The sequence below is a fragment of the Apium graveolens genome, chromosome 4 (genome assembly GCF_009905375.1).
Source record: "Apium graveolens cultivar Ventura chromosome 4, ASM990537v1, whole genome shotgun sequence".
Classification (NCBI taxonomy): Eukaryota; Viridiplantae; Streptophyta; class Magnoliopsida; order Apiales; family Apiaceae; genus Apium; species Apium graveolens.
In genome coordinates this window covers 251,861,410-251,883,805 of record NC_133650.1, presented here as the reverse complement: position 1 = coordinate 251,883,805, position 22,396 = coordinate 251,861,410, and the positions used below count along the sequence as shown (strand labels likewise).

The window sequence follows — 22,396 nt, the reverse complement described above, 5'->3', positions numbered from 1 at the left end:
ACACAAGGTGATTTCCTAGTAAGGGAAGAAGCTGTTAGGGGAGTACCATTGGTTTTTATCTGCGGATCCTATTGTACGGGAGAGGTGGTAAAATGAAGGTGATCTTCTTTAATCAGTTGATTCTCATAGGGGGAGAAGCAAGAGATATGGGCTTCTCAACAGGAAATGTGGTTGTACAAATGAAGATGGAACTACTTGAAGATATGTTCAGTCTAGAGGAACATCTACTTGGAATCTGGAAAATGTTAAATCTCATCCAGAACTTTTCTGCTATTTACTTTGCATGTATGTTTATATCTTTTTCTTATTTGTTAGTTGAGTTATCCTCTAGGTATTTGTGTGTTATTATCTAACAAACAAATAGGGGGAGATTGTAAGTCATATGTCATAGGCCTATTTGTATATTCGAGGATTCAACTCAACTCAAATAAGAATGTAATAAGTAAATAGTGGATCGACCGTCAGAGAGATCTCGCAAAGTAATATCTGTCAAAGGATTCAGGAACAAGGTTCATCTACAGACTTGAGGAGTTAATTCACTGGAAGAAGTTCAAGAAGTTGATCATGCCTCAGTGATATAAATCAAGATCGTGGATTTAATCAAGTGACAGAGATCTCGTCAGAGTATCATTAATTACAAGGATTTAATCTGAAGAAAATCAAAGTGTCAAAGTCAAGACATGAAGAAACATCACGGAAGTTAGTCACTCATGAACCAGACAGTACATCGAGTGTCAACATTGAAGTGGTGGAATTGATTCATAATTTTCAGTGATTTTCAGAAGATTTGCAGAAGAATGGTTGCTGCTCAAGACTAGAATTAATTCTCTATTAATTAATTAAGTCATCTAATTTAATTAAGAAAATAAATTATATCTGCGAAGAATAATTTATTTATTAATTGAATTAATTGATTAATTAATTCTGAATTAATTTTAGGAATTTTCAGAATTTAAATTGGATTAACATCTGCATTAAATCAGCAAGACAATTGAAAATGAACTAGCATGACAATCAGGATTGTCATACCGATTGTCATGCTAGGCCATTTTCAATAGTCTCACCGAAAGTTACACTAGGAGAAGGATTGTCTTGCTAGTTCATTCTGATTGTCATGCTAGTTCATTCAGATTGTCTTGCTAGTTCTAAGGATAGTCCTACCGATTGTCTTGTTGAGCTCAGGATTGTCTTGCCAGGTCAATTCTATTCTGTTGATTAAAAAGAAGCAGACAAGCAGCAGTCAGAACACTATAACTCAATCATCCAACATACAGAACCCGAGAACAAAAGAAAAAGAAGCAGAACAATATTACATTCTTCTCTGCAAACTTCAAGATCAATTTCTAGATTGTAAAGTTAAATCCAATCAACTAGAAATCTTTATCTTGTTCTTGTGTAACAATCTAGCGGATCAAAATCCCTAGAACTTAATCTCAAATCGCGTTTAGCATTAGATTCTAATTATTGCAAAAATAGAAAAAGTTCATGTCGAATTTATTCTAGATTTGTGATAATTGATTTGAGATTAATACCTTGTAATCGATATAGTTGTTGTAACACCTTTCAAGTTTAATAATATTTTTATTTAACTTGAATTTTGTTTCACATTTTTTATTCCGCATTTAATTCGATTATTCGATACTGTTTGTATTCAACCCCCCCTTCTACAAACACATTGGGACCTAACAGAACTATGCTTTGGTTTAGTTCTTAGTCTCCAGGGACAATTATTAGGGCTCTACTGGGTATAGGAATTTGTACACGAAGATAGTGTATGATCAATAAAGGATCTACCCCTTCCAGTGAAGGAAGAGAATGTTCAAAGCTGATCCACTTATGCTAGTTCAGGAATCTCTGGCCAGAGTGAATGAAATTAGAAAGGAGTTTCTAATTTACATAGAACCGAGCATAGTGAATGGGAAAGCAAATGATTAAATTAGATAGGCTTGACACAAGATCCATGCCTTGTATTTAATCAGGACATTGGAGGGTAGAAGGAGTTAATTGTATGGTAACTATTCACTGAATAGGTTCTTGGTATTCTAAGCAGTGAATTCATATTATCCGGATAGTCGCGATATGTTGAGAAGCATCACTCACGATGTAGAATAAATATAATTAATCAGTTAATTATATTTAGTGAATTTTAATATTCATATAAATAATTAATAATAGTTTATTATTATTTATTTCTACTACTGGCATAATTTTGAACCTACAGGGTCACACCATAAAAGAATATTTTCTTTGATGAAAAATGAGAGAGAGAATTATTTTCTAAATAGTTAAGAAAAAGATATAATGATTAAAATAGTTTTAATTATTATTAAAGCATTTTATGAAGATAAAATGTGGGGGTTAATATATATAAAGATATATTATAAAACCCTAGGAGAGTCCTATAAATAGAATGAGATGGATGGCTCATAAAATACATAACACACAATTTTGGTTTTGTGAAAACCCTAGCCTCCATCTTCTTCTTCTCTCTCTCTCTCTCAAAACTCCATTTTTATAAAAGCTTAGTTTTATAAAAAGGTTCATCGAAGCGGATCGTTCTTGGTGGATACCGGTAGAGTGCTTCACACACTGAGGAGCAACTGCTAGCACTCCAATCATTATAAAGCTTCGATTCACGAGGTATGATTTTGATTCCTCAGTTTTTCCCTTTTATACGTTTTTCTATATGTGCGGTATATGGTTTTTACGGAATAAATGTTATTTCACGCTTCCGCTCATCCGTAAATTCCTTCACTATCAACATTAGAGAAGTAATGCTTATAGAATACCTCCTTGAATCTATGTCATTCTAAAGCCTCTGCATACTGCTCCCTTCTAGTAGCTTTCACTCCTCTCCACCACCTCTGAGCATCCTTCTTCAAATTATACACAGCTAACCCGACCTTCTGAATCTCATCACAATCCAATGCATCAAAAATCTTCTCGAGATGAACAATCCAATTTCCAGCATCAATAGGAGTCAGTGCTGCTAAAAGAGTCTGGTTACTGCTTCACAAACCTCTCCAACCATACAAATGGCTCCAACTGATGGCCTTGACCGTTCTGATTCTGATTCCCATTACCATTCTAATTTCCTTGTCCATTCTGATTTCCCTCTCCATTCTAATTTCCTTGTCCATTCTTATTTCCCTCGTCATTCTGATTTCCTTGGTTTGCCAAAGCCTACTATACAGCCTAAGCCACTGTTTGCCATATCATCTCCGTAAGCTGAGCAGGGTCAATATAAAAAGGATCACGTCTAGGAGGCATCTACAATATAAGATAGCGAACGAATGAAGTTTACGAGAACAAATATGATGAAGCAGTTATCAACAGATTTCAAAATGATGAAGTCAAATGAAATGATAAGGAGTAAAATGGAACCAAATTAAGTAGAACACCCATCCTATCGTCTACCCAATTTCACAGGTCAACCTAAGTAGGTTTTCTACAAGAAAGAACCTAAGCTCTGATACCATCTTTTTAACACCCCATTCTCAAAAATAGAAGGAGATATTACTTATAATCCATAAACCTGCAAGCAGAGCACTAATATATTTCTAAATAATAATTAAACAATCTAAAAGCTCCAAAATAATATTAAATCTCCAAACTGTCTAAACCAATAATATAATTGCTGAAATCTCTAAATAAATAATTAAGTCTAAATAATAAGAAAGTCTGAAATCCTAATCGATAAATGGGACAATTCCCCATCACACAGTCCCAGATCCCCTTAAGCACCTGTCAGAAAAAGAATACGGCATGAGCCAAAAGGCCAATACGGATTTGGAATACAGTTTATAAAATAAGAGATCATAAATAAATGATATGCTATGTATAATAAAACAATAATTTTAAAAATAAATAAGGCTGAAGCAACGAGGGGTTAGGATATTTCCTACCGAGATCAGAACAGATAAAAATACACACATCATAGGGTACCTAATGCATGCAACAGAATGGATAACATGTATGGTATATACAACATCACCATAAATCAAATCACAAATCAAATTTTGGATGCACCCACATATCCTTAACAATTATCAAAAGCATAAAAACTCCTCCAAAGAGCTAATAGAAGGATACGCCGTGACCAATCACAGTGTCACAGAATTGTCGTGTCACTGGTGCCGCGATTACACGGGTGTAGTACCCCTATAGTTAGTTAACTTGGTATACCCTAAATCACACTAAGGGTCCAAATGAAAAATATTATTCCTCGAAAAATTTAAAATCACTTGAGACAAATAATCCAGATTTCCATAGCAGAGGGTGTCATATATAATTTTTGAAAACCACATAAACAGATTTAAAATTTTCCAAATCAAAATTTTAAACAATTTTCGGAAGTCAAAATAATCAAACAATATTAAATGAGCAAATAAAATAATGAATTGAACAAATTTGAGATATTTAATTTCTAAGAGGAGTAGCGCCGAATAAAAAGGAGACAGAATCCATATCTCGAATATCGCAAATGAAGTAATACCAAAATCCGCAAAACGATATGCTAAATTCCCGGCCCGCGATCTAAATACAAAATTATAATTTATAGTTAACGTACATTCATCTAATAAAACTAATAATTACTACATCTAGTACTCTAACAAGTATACTAGGAAAAGCAAATGATTAACTTTTATTATTTGGTTAATCAATCACTCGGCACCTTAAACCAAATCATGTTACTATACATAGATAAATAAGAACAAGTCAGGCAACCTAGATTCTATAACCAGAATTTGAAGAAATATTATATTAACATGCTAATACATGAGCCTTGAAAATAATAATAATTAACGCATGACAATGCTAATCTGACTTGCAAAACCAGACCTCATATACTTAAGATTTCGCCATAACCATATTATTAAGTTCACATAAAATTTACCTAGTACAATAAATATTAATATAATATATATTAGATTATAAATATATTACATATCCGGTTTGTGCAAAATCATGACCAAAACAAACTATCAAAATACGTATACATGAATGTGTAAATTATGTGGATCAAAATAGTTTGTGAGCGTAATTAATTAAATAAACACAGGGCTATAGATCTGTATGTACCTAATGAGAAAATAGGGGAAAAGCGTAAACAATCGCTCCTCCGTGGTCTAGTTGGTCTCACTCTCAGCTCTCCGTGCAGCTCAAAAATATTATATTATGGTTATTTATTAGGTAATGATTGGCCGAATGAATGTTTAGGTGTTTATATATATAATAATTAGAGGGACCAGAGAATAATGATACAATTATGATTATAAACTGTTGCATACGATTTTACTTCTATTATAATTGTAATAATAATAATAATAATTGTTAGGTCACACAACACTGTAGAAGGGGGTTGAATACAGTGTAGAATACAATCAAATCGATTTCGAACACAAGTAACAGTAAACAGATATAATAATCATCAAAACTTCCATCAGAACTTGTCCTCGGAATTTATGCAAATGACACTTAACTGTTTGTCAAAAACAATTTAATCACCACAGTAATTTTCATCATTCATATGGAGTGAAAGTGTGTGCATTCAGCAGAATATCAGATAAAGATTAAAGTCTGATAAACTTCAGTACATCTTAGAAATAAGGCATAACTAAGAAAAGTGCTTAAAATTTGTCATCAATCATGAAGTCTAATATAGAACAAATTTATGCAAGAGTCCACCTCAACTATTTATGTTCATTTTATGCATCTTTTGAAATTCCTTTTTACAGTGGCTTCTCAGTGTAAGTGAGTCACGACAGCTTATTAGAATTTATGTTGTTGTCATAGTATTTCTCCAGTAATCAAAGAATGTGAAAAGTCACCAAGAAAATTTATTTGCTTTTCTAATGCATATTACTTAATACCAGCAATGCACTTGGGTCTTCCCTTCCACATATTTACTCTAGATCTCAAAGGAGTACCTGACTTTTATTTCCTTTTCTTTTCTTTTCTTTTGATAAGTGAGGCTTATCAGTATTTAGTTCATTCTTAAGATTTACTAACATCAGAATCTGACAGATAAAAAACAAGAATCTAGTTTGTGACTCAGTAATAAGATACACAAAGTAAACTTGACTAAGCTCAAAATCAGAATTTGCTTGTGTTAATGAGTTTCCACATACACAATTAATTCAAATATGGGATTTCTAGTATATTAAAGACTACTAGGTCAGCATCTAGCACAGTTATCCTCATTGGATTGAATAGTCACAGAACATTCAAAACACTATCAAAGTTTAAAGATCCACATCAGATAACAATCAGTATTTAATGAATTTCAATTAAAGAACAGATTACATGAAGATAAGATAATCTGTAAACACTGATCATAAAGTCTGATGCATGAGAACAAAAACTAAGTAGATTTAGAGAAGAACCTGAAACCATTCCAAGTTCATTTACCAGTCTTGTAAAAGTAGCTTCACATAGTGGTTTTGTGAAGATATCTGCTAGTTGTTGATCTGTTGGAATAAAATGCAATTTCACTGTACCTTCCATCACGTGTTCCCTTATAAAATGGTACCTAATGCTGATGTGCTTTGTCATTGAGTGTTGAACTAGATTACCTGTCATAGCAATAGCACTTTGATTATCACAATAAATAGGGATTTTAGAAAATTCTAACTCATAATCCAGTAACTGATTCTTCATCCAAAGAATCTGTGCACAACAGCTTCCTGCACCAATATATTCTGCTTCTGCAGTTGATGTGGAAATTGACTTCTATTTTTTGCTAAACCAAGAAACCAATCTGCGTCCAAGAAATTGGTAGCTTCCACTAGTGCTTTTCCCGTCTATTTTGCATCCTACAAAATCTGCATCCGGGTAACCTTAAAATCTGATTCTCTAGGATACCACAATCCCAGATCAGCTGGACCCTTAAGGTACTTGAAAATTCTTTTCACAGCTATTAAGTGAGATTCTCTTGGATCAGCCTGAAATCTTGCACAAAGACAGGTAGCATACATGATATCAGGTCTACTTGCAGTTAAATAGAGTAAAGGGCCAATCATACCTCTGTAGTTAGTAATATCTACTGATAAACCAGTATCTTTATCTAACTTGGTTGCAGTGACCATGGGAGTGGATGTTGTTGAACTATCTTGCATTCCAAACTTCTTCAGTAAATTTCTGGTGTACTTGGATTGACAGATAAAAGTACCCTCTTTATTTTGCTTGACTTGAAGTCCCAGAAAATAGCTGAGTTCTCCCATCATACTCATTTGATATCTTGACTGCATTAGCTTTGAAGAGCTTCTTCCACTTTCTTTGGTTCAGTCTGAGATAGAAAAGAATGATAGAGACATTCATTTGATGTTGCAGTTCTAGTTCTGACACCTGCTTCAGGATCTCCAATAATTAAGTCAGGTGTATGTGATTTGGTCCATTTCCTTGCAGATTGAAGTTGACTTCTAGAACTGGATCCTCCCCCGTGATCCATGCTATCTCCATTAGCATTTTCTGATGCTCCCCATGTAGTTATGCTCTCTGAGACTTCAGAATTTGACTTGGATCCTTCAGGATTTGAAGTATCAGAGCTTCCAGAATTATCAAAATTTGGCTCATCAAAGGTAGATGAATCAGAACTTGAAGAGCTAGTGACAGGTTCTGATGCTTCTTGAGAGTCTTGAGATGTGGTAGGATCTTCATCTTGCTCCCCCTGGATAGGTGCATTTTCCTTTGGAGTTAGCACAGATTCAGTGACATCAGTACTTACAGGATCAGAGTATAAGTCATCAGAATTTACAGAATCAGAATTTAAGTCTTCATTTTCAAATCTCAGTTGATCGTGATCATTGAAATCTTCAAGTCCAGTAATCTTCTTATCATCAAAAGATACATTGATAGATTCCATGACAACCCTTGTTCTTAAATTGTAGACTTTGAAGGCTTTTGTGGAAAGTGGATATCCAACAAAAATTCCTTCAACAGCTTTTAGATCAAATTTTGACAGCTGCTCAGGATGAGTCTTAAGAACAAAACACTTGCAACCAAATACATGAAAGTATTTCAGATTTGGCTTCTTTTTCTTCACCATCTCATATGGTGTTTTTCCTTGCTTGTTTATGAGTGTTTCATTCTGTGTAAAATAAGCAGTCTGCACAGCTTCAGCCCAAAAGTAGGTTGGCAGCTTTGCTTCATCAAGCATAGTTCGTGCAGCTTCAATGAGAGTCCTGTTCTTTCTTCTACAACTCCATTTTGTTGTGGAGTTCCAGGTGCAGAAAATTCCTGTTTGATTCCATGCTCTTTGTAGAACTCTTCCATGATTGAATTCTTGAACTCAGTGCCATTATCACTTCTTATAATTTTAATAGAATCTTTGACCAACTTATCCAACTGTCTGACATGATCAGTTAGAGTAAATGCAGTTTCATTCTTCTTGTGCAAGAAGTACACTCAAGTGTACCTTGTGAACTCATCCACTATAACCATAGCATATTTCTTCTTTGCAATAGACATGACATTGACTGGACCAAATAGATCAATATGCAGTAGGTGATAAGGCTCAAGAATTGATGACTCAGTTTTGCTCTTGAAAGAAGATTTTCTTCGTTTTGCCTTTTGACATGAATCACAAAGGCCATCAGGAGCAAATACTGATTTTGGTAATCCTCTCACAAGATCTTTCTTTACAAACTCATGTATATTGTTGAAGTTTAAATGAGAGAGTCTTTTGTGCCAATTCCAGCTTTCTTCAATTGATGCTCTACTTAACAGACAGATTACAGAACAATCAGAACTTGTTGAAAGTCTGGCTTCATAAATGTTACCATGCATGTAACCTTTCAGAACCACTTTGCCTGTAGAATTGCTTACAACTTCACAGTGTTCTTCAAAGAAATCCACATAATAACCTCTGTCACAGATTTGACTCACACTCAGCAGATTGTGTTTAAGTTCTGAGACAAGATCTACTGTTTCAATGATGACATTCCCAAGATTAATACTGTCATATCCCAGAGTGTTTCCCATGTTTCCATCTCCATAAGAAACTCCTGGGCCAGCTTTCTCGGCAAAGTCTGAGAGCAGGGCTTTATTTCCAGTCATATGTCCTGAACATCCACTATCCAGTACTAGGATATTTTTCCTGTTGCCCTGCAATCACAAAGACCACTAATGGTTAGTTTTAAGGACCCAGACTTGCTTAGATCCTTTGGCCTTTTTAAGTTTGTTAGCATTTATAGCGGATTTAATATCAGATTTTATGCTAACATGCTGTTTATCAGAACTTATATCAGACTTTGCATCAGACTTTACACTAGAAGGAATTAAAAACTTTCTTCAAAGAAGGTTTTATTTGATAATAATCATAGTATAAACTATGATATTCCTTACAAGTATAAATGGAATGCCATAAACTTCCAAAATGAAAATAAGGATTTTGTGGCATAAACCTAACAGACTGACTCTTAACTCCTAACTTAGGAGGTAAAGAGTTTATATTCTTATTCTTCCTGCAAAAAGAAGCAAGATGGTTAGAGTTTATAACTAACTCTTTTTCTAAATAATCATTCATTTTCTTATAAGCAAGATTTTCAGAAGTTAATCTTTCACATGTTAAAGTTTGATCTCTGTAGCTAATAAACATGGTTTTAAGATATAATCTCAACTCAGTAATATCATCAGTATGAAAGGCATAAGTTGTTTGAGGTACCTTTAATTCAGCAGTTTCAGGGCTGCCATCAGCATTTGCCATTAAAGCATGATTCACCTCATCTTCAGAATCTGAAGAGTCTGTCCAGCTTTTCTTCTTTGTGACAAGTGCCTTTCCTTTGTCACTATTTCCTTTCTTGTAGTCAGGAGATATGTGGCCTCTTTCACCACAATTGTAGCATTTATAATTTGAGTTATCTCCTCTGTCAGACTTTGCACTTTTGCCTTCATACTTTCTGAACCCTTTCTTATCAGTACTTCCACCTTTCTTGAAAAAATTCTTTCCCCTTCTGAATTTCCTGTAGGCTATCTTTGTGATACCCTTCACCATAAGAGCACACAATCATCATCTCTTAATCAGCATCTATTTTAGGTAAACTTTCAGTTTCTGAATCATCATCATCAGAACTTGATGATTCTGAATCAGACTTTGTGATGAGAGCTTTTCCTTCACCTTTCTTTGAGACAACCACTTTGGGGAATTCCTCCTCAGCCTTAAGAGCAACTGTCCTTGACTTTCTCCCATATCTCTTGCTTCTTTGATCCATCTCAAGTTCATAAGTCTTGAGCATACCATAAATTTCATCAAGAGTAGTTTCACCAAGAGCATAGTTATCTCTTATAGTAGTAGCCTTCAAATCCCAACTTTCAGGAAGAGCTAAAAGGAATTTTAGATTTGAATCTTCAAGATCATATTCCTTGTCCACCAGTGACAGATCATTCAAGAGTTTGACAAACCTGTCATATAAGTCAGTTAATGACTCATCACCTTTTGAGTCAAAGTGCTCATACTCTTGAGTGAGTATAGTCCTCATGTTCTTCTTGATTGCATCAGTTCCCTGAAATCTTGTCTCCAAAGCATCCCATATCTCCTTTGCAGTCTTGCAATAAATTACCATGTTTGACATGACATTATCAATGACACTATGCAACAAATACCTTACCTTTGCATCCTTGGCAATGGATGAGATATCTTCAGCTGTATACTCACTTTTCTCCTTTGGTATGGTCTTTGCTGGCTGATCTGCAACTATAACAAAGAGCTTGGTTGGCTTATGCGGTCCTTCATTAATTCTATAAAGGTATTCTGGATCTGTAGCTTCTAGAAACATAACCATCTTCACTTTCCATATGGGGTACTCAAAAGGTCTCAGTATGGGAACCCTAATAGTCTCATATCGGCTGTGGATTTGAGTGTTTTTAGTTTCTTCAGTTTTGGTGGGCTTGGTTGGATTTTATGCTTCTTCAGACATGATTGTTTGGATCTGTACTGTATGTGTGTTAACAGATAGGCTCTGATACCAATTGTTAGGTCACAAAACACTGTAGAAGGGGGTTGAATATAGTGTAGAATACAATCAAATTGATTTCGAACACAAGTAACAGTAAACAAATATATTCGATATAATAAACTCTGTTACAATGGAACTGTTCTCTCTCAGTGATGAACAAATATCACGAGAGCTGCTAGGTTACAATGTATGATATTCTCGATAATGATAACACATATAGTGTAAACCTATGTCTGTGTTTATATAGTACATAGTTACAAGATAACTTCTAATCATATGGAATATAATTTTATCTCCTAAAATATATCAATCAGATATCTTATACAAGTCTTCTTATCTTCTAACTCTTTCCATGCATATCTTCTTTTGTATTAGTCTTGATCTTCTTTCCTGTAAATCAGCTTCCTTCCTTAACTGTTAGTCCTCTCGTACTTAAGTTCTGATATCCATCTTCTGATATTTATCTTCTGATAATCTAAGTTCTGATATCCTTAAGTTCTGACTTCCAGTAAGTACTGATATTTCCTGTTTGTTAAGATCTGAAAACTAAACATGAAACATATTAGACATGACATCTCAAATGTATCTAACAATAATAATAATAATTATTAAAATAATTCATGTATATTGCATACACGATTTCATAAAAAAATAAGTTCTCACCCTTGGCAAGTTTTTCTTGTTCGTCATAATTTTCTTCAACATCATTTAAATGAAACGATTCTCGAAGTCAGTCTTGTGCACATAACAAAGATTCTACAATTACAGGAGATAGAGAACTCCTAAATGCATCCAATATATGTCCACTGGTACTAAAAATAGACTATGATTCAACTATTGATACTTAAACGCTTAAGATATCACGAGCCATCTGAGAAAGGACTAGAAACCTAACACAATTACCCATCCACCAAGTAAGAATGTTAAACTTTTTCCCGCCACTAACCCTTGCTTCTTCAAGATAAACATCAAGTTCAGAGCTTGCACTACTCCAACCACGAGCATCTCAAATTCTGTCATGTACTCATTCAACCAAACTTGACTAACATCGGAAGACATATTATATTCGCTAACATAAAAAAATGATTGTACTCTTGCCACTAGAACATCCATCATCGGGTGGCAAAACATATTTTGCTTTGTAGTTATTAAACAATTCATATAGTGCATCTTTTTATTGTCACTTCATCGTAGTTGCTAACTGTAACACCCCGGTCCCACATCGAGGAGATGTGAGATTTCTGTTTAGTTTATAAGGTAAAGTACTACTACTATGTGCATCAACAAATCATGATCTTTTGGGGGCCTGTGTTGGGCTTGTCGTAACCCAAGTTGGCTGCACTCGGAACAATATGCTTCGGCTTATTTCGGACTCGTAATCGGGACTTGACCCCGTTTTCGAAAAGTGCTCATGATTTGACCCGGGTTGACACATATGGTATCAGAGCCGACTCTCGAAACCTTAATGTGTCAAGTTGCCGGAGGTGGGGACACGAAGGCTGGTGGTATTATCCCACAATGGCAAGAGGTCCGGAGGTGGGGACACGGAGCCAATCGGTATTATCCCATAATGGCTATAGAGGTACGATCTTGGTCCTATGGGTTGTCTGTTCGGGCCTGATAAGGACGTCAGGAGTTTAAGTGGGGGGGTTTGTAACACCCCGGTCCCATATCGAGGAGATTTGAGACTTTTGTTCAGTTTATAAGGCAATATACTACTACTATGTGCACCAACAAATCATTATCTTTTGGGGGCCTGTGGTAGGCTTGTCGTAACCCAAGTTGACTGCACTCGGGACAATATGCTTCGGCTTATTTCAGACTCGTGATCGGGACTTGACCCGGTTTTCGAAAAGTGATCGGGATTTGACCCTGGTTGTCACACTAACACATAATTTTCATACAAACGCTCCATGGTGAAGTCAACATATCCCAACTTGAAGTGAGGATCAAGAAAAACTCCGATTAAAATTAACTTATTCATCTTTAATGGATCTTCCCAGTATTTTGTCAAACTTTTCTTGCATTATAGAAGCAATCATACTCAAATCCTCATTATCACTCTTGATCCATGACCTTAAAGTACCATTTAATGTCATAAGTTCATGATAGAAGATGTTTATCACCAAATTCTGTTTTATAGTGCTCGCATCTGCCCCTCAATTCACCCGTTGTTTCATCACAAAATCTTACAAAATCATCCCAAATATCTGCAACGTAGTGGCGCTGGCTTCCCTTTTGTTCTTGAACGTGCTTGAATTTGATTGTAAGAATTTTCGTTGAGATCCATATTATTATTAGCTTTCATAAGATTCTGAAAAAATTAAAAAATAACACAAGTTATTATCTTTGAATATTATTACGCATTAGTTATCATTAACACTAGTTTTTGTAGATACTTATTAAATCGTTATGTTAAATAAACCGTAATAGAGTAATATAGTTAACATATATAGAAAAGAAAGTATTAAAGATGTACTTACCGAATTTATTACTGAATCTCTTGCTAAATCCCTCAACAAATCTATATGATTTTTTAGTGATCAGAAAGGTGAAAAGAATCAAAAGAGACTTGGCAGGGTTTTAGTTGACGGCCTGTACAAGGGTACGAGGTGTGTGGTGTTTATTCATACGTTGATATTACCCGAGGCTAAAAGACTGATAGTTAAATAATATTAATATGATATATGCCAGTATTATAAATATAATAGTGTATATTTATATTATATTTATATATAAATGGTTTTTGCTTCTTTCGATTTTTGACAGTTGAGAATCGAAACGAATCGAGAATCAAAATTTCAGAAATTTTAAGAATCGAAACAAACCCAAATAGTAAAAAACCCAATTCGGATCCGAAATTTTTTAACGATTCAGTTCTATTCTCGATTTCGACCTGTAAAATGTTTACTTTTAATATTCGTGACTCATATCTCAGACACAACGTACCACAACGAAAAAAATACATACTTTTTTTGCATACATGTTTCATGAAAAAATATATATACTTTCTCGATGCATAGTTGATGAATTTTTATATTGAATGCACACTTTGTAAATTAATTAATTTTATTATAATAAAATCGAGTGCATAAAATAAATTGGTTAATAACGTTATAAGAACAAAATGGAGTATTAGAGAAAAATAATTAATATTACAGCTATTTAACAACCTAGTAATTATAGTATTAATTAGTATTTTGAAGACCAGCCAAGCGGGCGCGGAGATTGAGCAGCTGAGGAACTTTACTAGGGTTCCTGAGCCTGCAATCGCGATTAAAAATCACTTACAATCAAACAATTTTATCTTACAACTCTTCTTTAATCTTACAAGTACTTGCTCTCACTTATTAACCCATTATACATAAACTTAGTTCACTTTCAGTGGTCAATTCTACTGCTGATACAAAGAAGATCCATATATGTAAGCCCTTTTCTTGAATTTACTCCATGTATTACTGCATTTTCTTGATTTTGTATTTTTGATCTCTTTTTTGGCCATTTGACATTGTTTTGTGATCTGGGTTTATCTCCTGTTTTTGTGTTTATGTGCATAGATTCTTGTTTTTTTGATGATTTATTTATAATATTGCCTTTTATTTAGTTTTATGTCTGAATTGGTTTTATTATTGCTAAAGATTGAATCTTTTTGGGAATGCATGATGGAAATTCACTGGCATTGTTTTGGTGATCTGGGTTTATCTTTATTTTTTATTTTTGCTATGTTTTCTTCTGTTTTTGTGTTTATATGCATAAATTCTTGTTTTTTCGATGATTTTCGTTAAAGTTTGTTTTTTATGTATGAATTGGTTGTGTGATTGTTAAAGATTGTACCTTTTTTGGATTACATGATGTAAATCCACTGGCATTGGTTTGCTGATTTGGGCTTTTTGGCTATCATCTAATCTCCTGTTTTTGTGTTATTTGCACAATTTCTTGCCAATTTTTTACAATTTATTTAAAATTGTACCCTTTCTGTGGTTTTATATAGAATGCGTGTGTAATTGTTATTTGGCTAAGATTATAACTTTTTATAAGTATGCCTGATGTAAATTAACTACCTATGTCGGAAAATCTTAAAATGTGGCCCCTTTTCTGTACTTTTTTTATGAAGTGATGACATGATGCTAAATTGGTAGATTTTTTTGGAATGTGTGATGACAAGTGACAACCCTGCTGTATTGGCTTAAGTTTATGCGAAAATATAAACTTTTAAACTACTCGACAAATTTGTTTGATTATTTTTTTTGCTTGTTTAGTTCTTACAGAAATTATGTGCATCTGTTGAGCATTGATCTTTAAAAAGTCTGATATGTGTTCTATTTTATCCAGGGAGAGAAGATTACATAAACTACCTGGAAAACATTCGCTTGAACATGGTGGGCAGGAGCCTCCTTATTGTCTGCGTAGCTTCAAGCGCCATAAAGTTTCTGCAAGTCCACAGTTTCCTAAAAGTATTGGGGCAATTGTTGGTGAATTTTATGGAACATCTAATGCAGGGGTAACCACTGTTGAACCGGAATTCGAAAATGTGAAGGCCGGACTTTCACCAATTGAATTGGAATCCGTGTCTCTGAAGCCTCCAGTGTTGCAATGTAAAGCTTCTTCGATGAATGTTGAAAAGGGATTATTAGGAGTTCTGGAGAAACCTGAATTGCATAATGCGGGGAATTATAGTTTTATACGTAAGCATTTCGATATCCTGCCTTCCTCTGACACATCTATGCCTTGTGTACTTCCTAGAAAATATCCACCTCCAAAGATTCGAAAAGGGGTTACCATCTTTCGGGAATTTCCACCAGACTGTGGAAGACGGAATCTTGATATGTTTTCTAAATTTGATGTTTTGCCTGAGAGAAAATCTAGCAAGGGAAAGCAGTGTCAAGCTGAAATGGAACAAATTGGAGGCGGATCTAGTGACGTTAGCAGCGAATCTGCAAGCGTAGCAGAAGGAAAGACACTAGAAGATATCAATGATAAGGTAAAAGCAGAAAGTGAAAAGGGTGCTCACGCGGACAAGGCTGAGTTGTTTGAAAAGGTCAATCATTGCGAATGGAAGTTTAATCAGGAAGCGGGCAGCGATGCAATTACCAATACATCTTTTCCAGTAAGTAACTCATCACAAGCAAATTCAAGTTCAAAAATGGCATGTGCTACTGAAGGATATGATGAAAAAAGATTTGAGCTATTGGGTCATAAAGGATCTTATTTTCTGCTTTTGAAACACAATGATATCAAATTTAATGATGGTGGGACTGCCAGTCGAAAGGGAGTAAAAGCTTCAGATTGTGCATCAGCAACTTATGCTTCTGGTGGATGCAGTGACAAAGTATATGAGCTCATGGGTCATAAAGGATCTTATTATCTGCTTCTGAAACACGATGATACCATATTTAGCGCCGCTGAAGAAAATCAAGGGGGAGTGAAAGCCTCAGATTGTACAGAAGCAACTGTTGCTTCTGATGGATGCAGTGACAGCATACATGAGCTCATGGGTCATGAGGGATCTTATTATCTGCTTGTGAAAGACAATGATGCCAATTTTCATGTTCCTTTTGTAGAAGCTGATGTATGTAACGTGGAAGCTGATGTACATAATGTGGAAGCTGATTGGAAGCACAATAGTAATCTTTCAGGGAAACCATCAATAAGTTTAACTGCCGACAGTAACCAGGAAGCATTATGCCGTAGTAAAGTGCGGGAGGTTTTAAATCTATTTCAGAAGACACTTAAAGCACGGTTGCTGAAGAATCAAGTTACAATAAAGGCACAGGGAAAAAATCAGACGATATCGTCAGATGTTTATGAGGAGGTAGCAATGATACTTAAGCAACAAATGAAATGGATTAATATGAATAAACAAGTTTTAGGTGCTGTCCCTGGGGTAGAAGTTGGTGACCAATTTCAATACAGGGCTGAACTTGTCATTGTTGGAGTGCATGCTCAGTTTGTTGCTAGTATTGATTACATGGAAAAGGATGGCAAGAAGATCGCCACAAGCATAGTGTCCACCCATTGTTATTCCGATGTTGAAAAGTTATCAGATGTCATCTTTTTTTGCGAAGGTGGAATCCAAACAATAACCGACCAAAAGTTAAATGATCAGACACTTGTGCGAGGTAACCTTGCCTTGAAGAATAGCATGGACGAAGAAACTCCAGTAAGGGTCATTCGAGGTTTTCAATCTTTGGAGGGAAAAAGCACTACATATACATATGATGGATTATTTACTGTAATTAAGTTTAGTCAAGAGAGAGCGCAAAATGGTGAATGGGTATATATGTTTCAATTAAATAGAATGCAAGGTCAGCCTAAACTTAAAGTAAATAAATTGGGAAGGTATGGAAAATCTAAGGCTCTCTACTATCGCACGTTGATAGATGATATTTCTTACGGGAATGAAAAAATACCTATCCCTGTTGTGAATGACATAGACAATAGCAAACCTCCGGCTTTCAGTTATATAACCAAAATGGTATATCCAAAATTGAAGAAGTCCGCAAATCCAAGAGGTTGCCGTTGCAGTGACGGGTGCTCTGATCTTGTAAGATGTTCTTGTGTGGTCAGAAATGATGGCAGGGTGCCTTTTAATGAAAATGGAGCTCTCATTAAAGCTAAAGAAACTTTTGTCTATGAGTGTGGTCCTTCTTGCAAATGTCCCCCCTCTTGTATGAATAGAGTTAGTCAACATGGCCTAAAAATTCAATTAGAGGTATTCAAAACGGAAACGAGAGGGTGGGGCATTCGATCACGAAATTTTATTTCATCCGGAAGTTTTATATGCGAGTATGTTGGTGAGTTGCTTGATGACAAACAAGCGGAGGAAAGGATAGGTTTTGATGAATATTTATTTGATATAGGAGACGAGGATGGGTTTGCTATTGATGCGGCAAAAATTGGAAATATAGGAAGATTTGTGAATCATAGTTGTTCACCAAACTTATATGCTCAAGATGTTCTTTTTGATCATGATGACAAGATGATGCCTCATGTGATGCTATTCGCCACAACAAAAATTTATCCTTTACAAGAGTTGACTTATAATTATAATTACAAAATTGGTAAAGTTTCCGATTCAAACGGGAATGTCAAGATGAAGAAATGTTATTGCGGTTCTCGTAAGTGCAAGGGGAGGTTATATTAATGCAGCTTTCTAAAGGTGGCCTAAGTATCCATATTCAATGTAAGTTTTTCTTGTATATCATGGCTTGTTATTTGCAATTGCTTTTCAGAATTGTTTTTATTAAAATGCATCAGCATATAGCTACATTTGTGTAAATATATAAGGTTAATATACATTGATATTTGTTTGGTGAGAATCACAACTAGCATTATATATGTCATTCACTATTTTGTTTAACCCTTTTCAAGTTGTATTTCAATCTAGTGGATGAAATGCACACGAGCAATTCATGAAATTGCTAGTTACTCCCTCTCGCCCAAGATAGTTGATGGCCCAAAATAGTTGATGCACGACAAGATATGTAAGCAAATAATAAATGTATTATACAAATCCCAATAATAAAATCAATATTATTCCCAAAAAAGTGTATAATCAAAGCTTCCTAATAATGTGGGGATTACAATATTTTTATAAGGACTATAAACCCTAATAAATAAAGGTCCGTAACAATTGAGCTTTATTATAAATAACCTACTTAATTAATAAACTACTAGCCCCACATATAAAACAAATAGATAAATACATGATTTATCTTTACACTAAATAAATTTAATCTAATTAATAATATATATATTAATTCTTTATTCTCGTTCCTCATCATCTTCCTCATCATCTGTCCCTAATTACATGTCCATTTTGGTTTTCTAGTAGTTAAATTGACTGGTATTTGACTAAATATTAAAAATTACCAAATTGAAATCTTAAAAAACTAAAAGTTACATTTTATATTAATTGGATGTACTTTTTAATGATATAACTTTTTATATATTTTTTAAATATAAAATATAAATTTCAGTCAAACTATAATCGGGTTGACTAATCAAAAGTCAAAATGGACATGTATTTAGGGACGGAGGGAGTACTTTTAATGTGTCTTTATGAGCATTATGGGATTATATCTTTTATCTAAGGGTGATTTAAATAGAAACACTATTTTAGAGATAAATTAGAAAGTAAATTTTAGAATTTTAAAGTTAAACTTTATTTAAAATACACTTCTAAAAAATTAGGCCCATGACCTAAAATACCAACCGACCGACTACCAAAATTTAATATTTAGGTTTTAATAATATTGTATAGATTGGGCTGATTGGTGTATGCATTTACCAAGAGGAGAAATAGTACCTATGAAGGTACTTTGCTCTTTAATTAGAGCAAAAGCACCTAGGAAGGTACTACTACTACCATTACCACTACTACTATATATATTGAATCTGACAAACAAAGAAAAACAAAAATATCAATGGCTTAGTCAATTCCTAATGAATATAGGGATTCGAGTGTGGGGGATTAGGCAAATATTATGTTATATATATATATATATTTAGTAACAGTTTTTAATTTTCCCTCCATCCATGTCATATTTTGCACCCTCCAAGTCCAATAGTTGGCACTCCATAAAAACAAATAATAAAAAAACTAGGTATAATATAGTAGGTAGGTAGGGGTATTTTATACTTTTAGAACAAGTATTTGGGTGTATCCATATAGAGGGGGGCCAATACGGTGCCAAAAGTTGACAACTTCCCCTGGTACCGGTCAGGCACCCTTTTAACTCCAATAGGGAGAGGCACCCAAGAGTGCCATGCTACATAGATTTTGGCACCCCTACTGGAAATGCTTTAAATGCTGCTTCAACATAGGTGAGGCCCAGCAACTTCAAAGAGGCATGCTCCCCACGTGTAGCTCCAAGGATTTTTGCGCCACAGCGTGCGAATACACTTTCAACAAATCTCATTGCACATGGAGCATATGGTGTCTCCCTTGTAAATGATGAAAATTGGGTATGCTACTGTCAATTTTTGGACATGGGTACGGTACGGGTTCACTATAAATCTACTAACAAAAAAGTATATTAAAAATCAGATACCTTAACAAAAAGTGACGATAAAGCTAAGATTGAAGATGATTTTTTGAAGTACTATCTTTTTTCTCATTTTTGCTTCTTTCTTCTCATTTATATATTTTGCATTAGTAGTTTAACTCTTAAGTGTGGTCTTGAAGTTTATCAAAATTTCCACGTTTAATTTAAAGAATCCAACACATAAAAAGTGTTGTATTAAAGTGTCCGGCATGGGTATGATGACCGGAAAAGTACTGACACACTCAGAGTAACGTAGCATTCAACTGATTTCCTATCTTTGTATTTTGAACATGCTTGAATTCTAATTGAGCTATCTCTTAATTGTCTATTGATAGCGAACACAAGTGAAAACAAAAGGGCATTTTAGTATTTATTATTAAATAATTAATTAATTTACAGTAGGTAATTTATTACTCCCTTAGTGCCAGCTAATTGTTATCGTTTTTGAGAGATTGTCCGACACGCATTTCAAGATGAATATAAAGTATAGTTTTATTATTTTTTAAATTTTTTTTTCCTGAATAAAAATAGAATGTTTAAACTTTTATTCAGAAAAAGAATTTTTTTTAAAAAAGGTATAGAACTATATTATCTATTCATCTTAAAATGCGTGTCGGACATAACAATTGGGAGGGACGGAGGGAGTATTAGAGATTTTTAAAATCTAAGGTACTTTAAAGTTCTTTTTTTATGGATCATAGTCCATCAAATTATTTTATTAGGATCAGCCTATATATATATATAATCATCTCCACATAGTGAACGTTGTTATTAAACTTAAAAATTAATCTACCTAAATATCAAACTAAATCTACCTCTATAATCACTTAAAAATAAATCCGCAAAATATCTGATTAGTTTCCATTTGTTATAGTTATTCATAATATACAATTTCATCTCTAGGAAACTTTTTTTATTGTAGGATATAATAAACATATTGGATTGGGTAGTACAATAGTTATCTATTTAGGAGTAGAGATGTAGTCAAATTATGCGATCAATGTAGGACTGCATTATGAAAAATTTCCAGCTTTCCTTCTATTGTTTTTGTTTTGGACCTTGCTATATAAAACTATGTTCGGATGTAGAGGCTTAATATGCTATATATAGACCATTATTTGAAAGAGAACCCTCTTGTATTGTATAGTGTCCAAGAGAGAACTATTTGATTCTAAAATAGAATCTCATAAATAAATCTACTATTATGTTTCGTAAGACATAAAATTTGATCCTATTGAAAATATCAATCATATATAAATTTCAAAAATGAAATTAACACTTAAAACTTCAATACAAACTGCTTTTGGTACTTAAATCTCTGGGTGCCAGTTGAATTATACAATGTCACCTATTCATACAAACTGCTTATCTTCAATGCAAGCTATATTCTTTAAATTAAATCGAGTTGATTTGACTATTAGGCTTGTGCTCTTCAGGTCCTACTATTTGTCGATACTAGAATAATCTTTCATTTCAAATGCCAGGTCTACATTCTTTATGTTGAATTCATATCCTCTCCCGATCAATTGAACTTGACGAAACTTTCATATTCCAAGGACATATATGTGTTCTCAAAATTTGAAAGTATTATGTCGGGGATGTTTGGCTTTTCCTTGCACTTTAGAAGTACCTTTTTTTTATGAAAATAAGTACTTATTTCCAGAAAAAAAAGTATGTAGATGTGTACATTTTTGTAGAAGTATTCACTTTTTATATTTTAGGTAAGCCAAACAGGCCGTTATTGAACTTCTTTTTCTGCAAACAATTACATCAGAAGTTGAACATCTATGAGAGCAAATGATTATCAAACTTCATTTTTAAGAGGCCAAATGTATGTCAGTTTAAAATTGTACATAAATGTTCATTAATGAAAGAATATATGTGGTCTAAACTTTTATTTTTTAATTTTTTGCAGGGTCATATAGTGTCATACGACAGATCCTCTGTACTGAAGCTAATATCATCTTTTCATGTTTGAAGGCATGCTTGAAGCTTAGTGATGCTAAATCCTCTATTTTAGTACCTCTTAGTTTGTTGACTTGGTATGGAATTAGGCTATCAGTGAAGTAGGCTGCAATTTACAGAAGCACTTATAAACTGTCCAGACTTTCTTTTTAAGTAGCCAGATATCTGGGATTTACAGGGGAATTCAGGCTATACAGGTTAGCTTTTGGTACTTAAATATCTGGGTGCTAGGCTGCAAAATGAATTTCAGACTCCTATTCAGCAAATAAAGATATTGCAGGCTTCCAGTGGTGTTTAATAGTCTTAATTGTATCCGAGAAGGACATGAATTACACATGCTTATCAAATTCAGTCTTAACTTTGGACGTTATAATATTGTACCTCAGCTATGATGTGTGTGTGTGTAATTCTAGAATTATGCTTGATATA

General features: G+C 34.1%; 1 protein-coding gene across 1 annotated transcript; it reads left to right on the top strand.

The window, feature by feature from the left end:
• Positions 1-14,143: 14,143 nt before the first annotated feature.
• LOC141720823 (histone-lysine N-methyltransferase, H3 lysine-9 specific SUVH5-like) lies at positions 14,144-22,019 on the top strand. Its single transcript, XM_074523457.1, has 3 exons — positions 14,144-14,379; positions 15,288-18,138; positions 21,918-22,019. Coding segments are annotated over exons 1-2 (2,814 nt in total). The 5' UTR covers positions 14,144-14,377; the 3' UTR covers positions 18,100-18,138; positions 21,918-22,019.
• Positions 22,020-22,396: the final 377 nt, after the last annotated feature.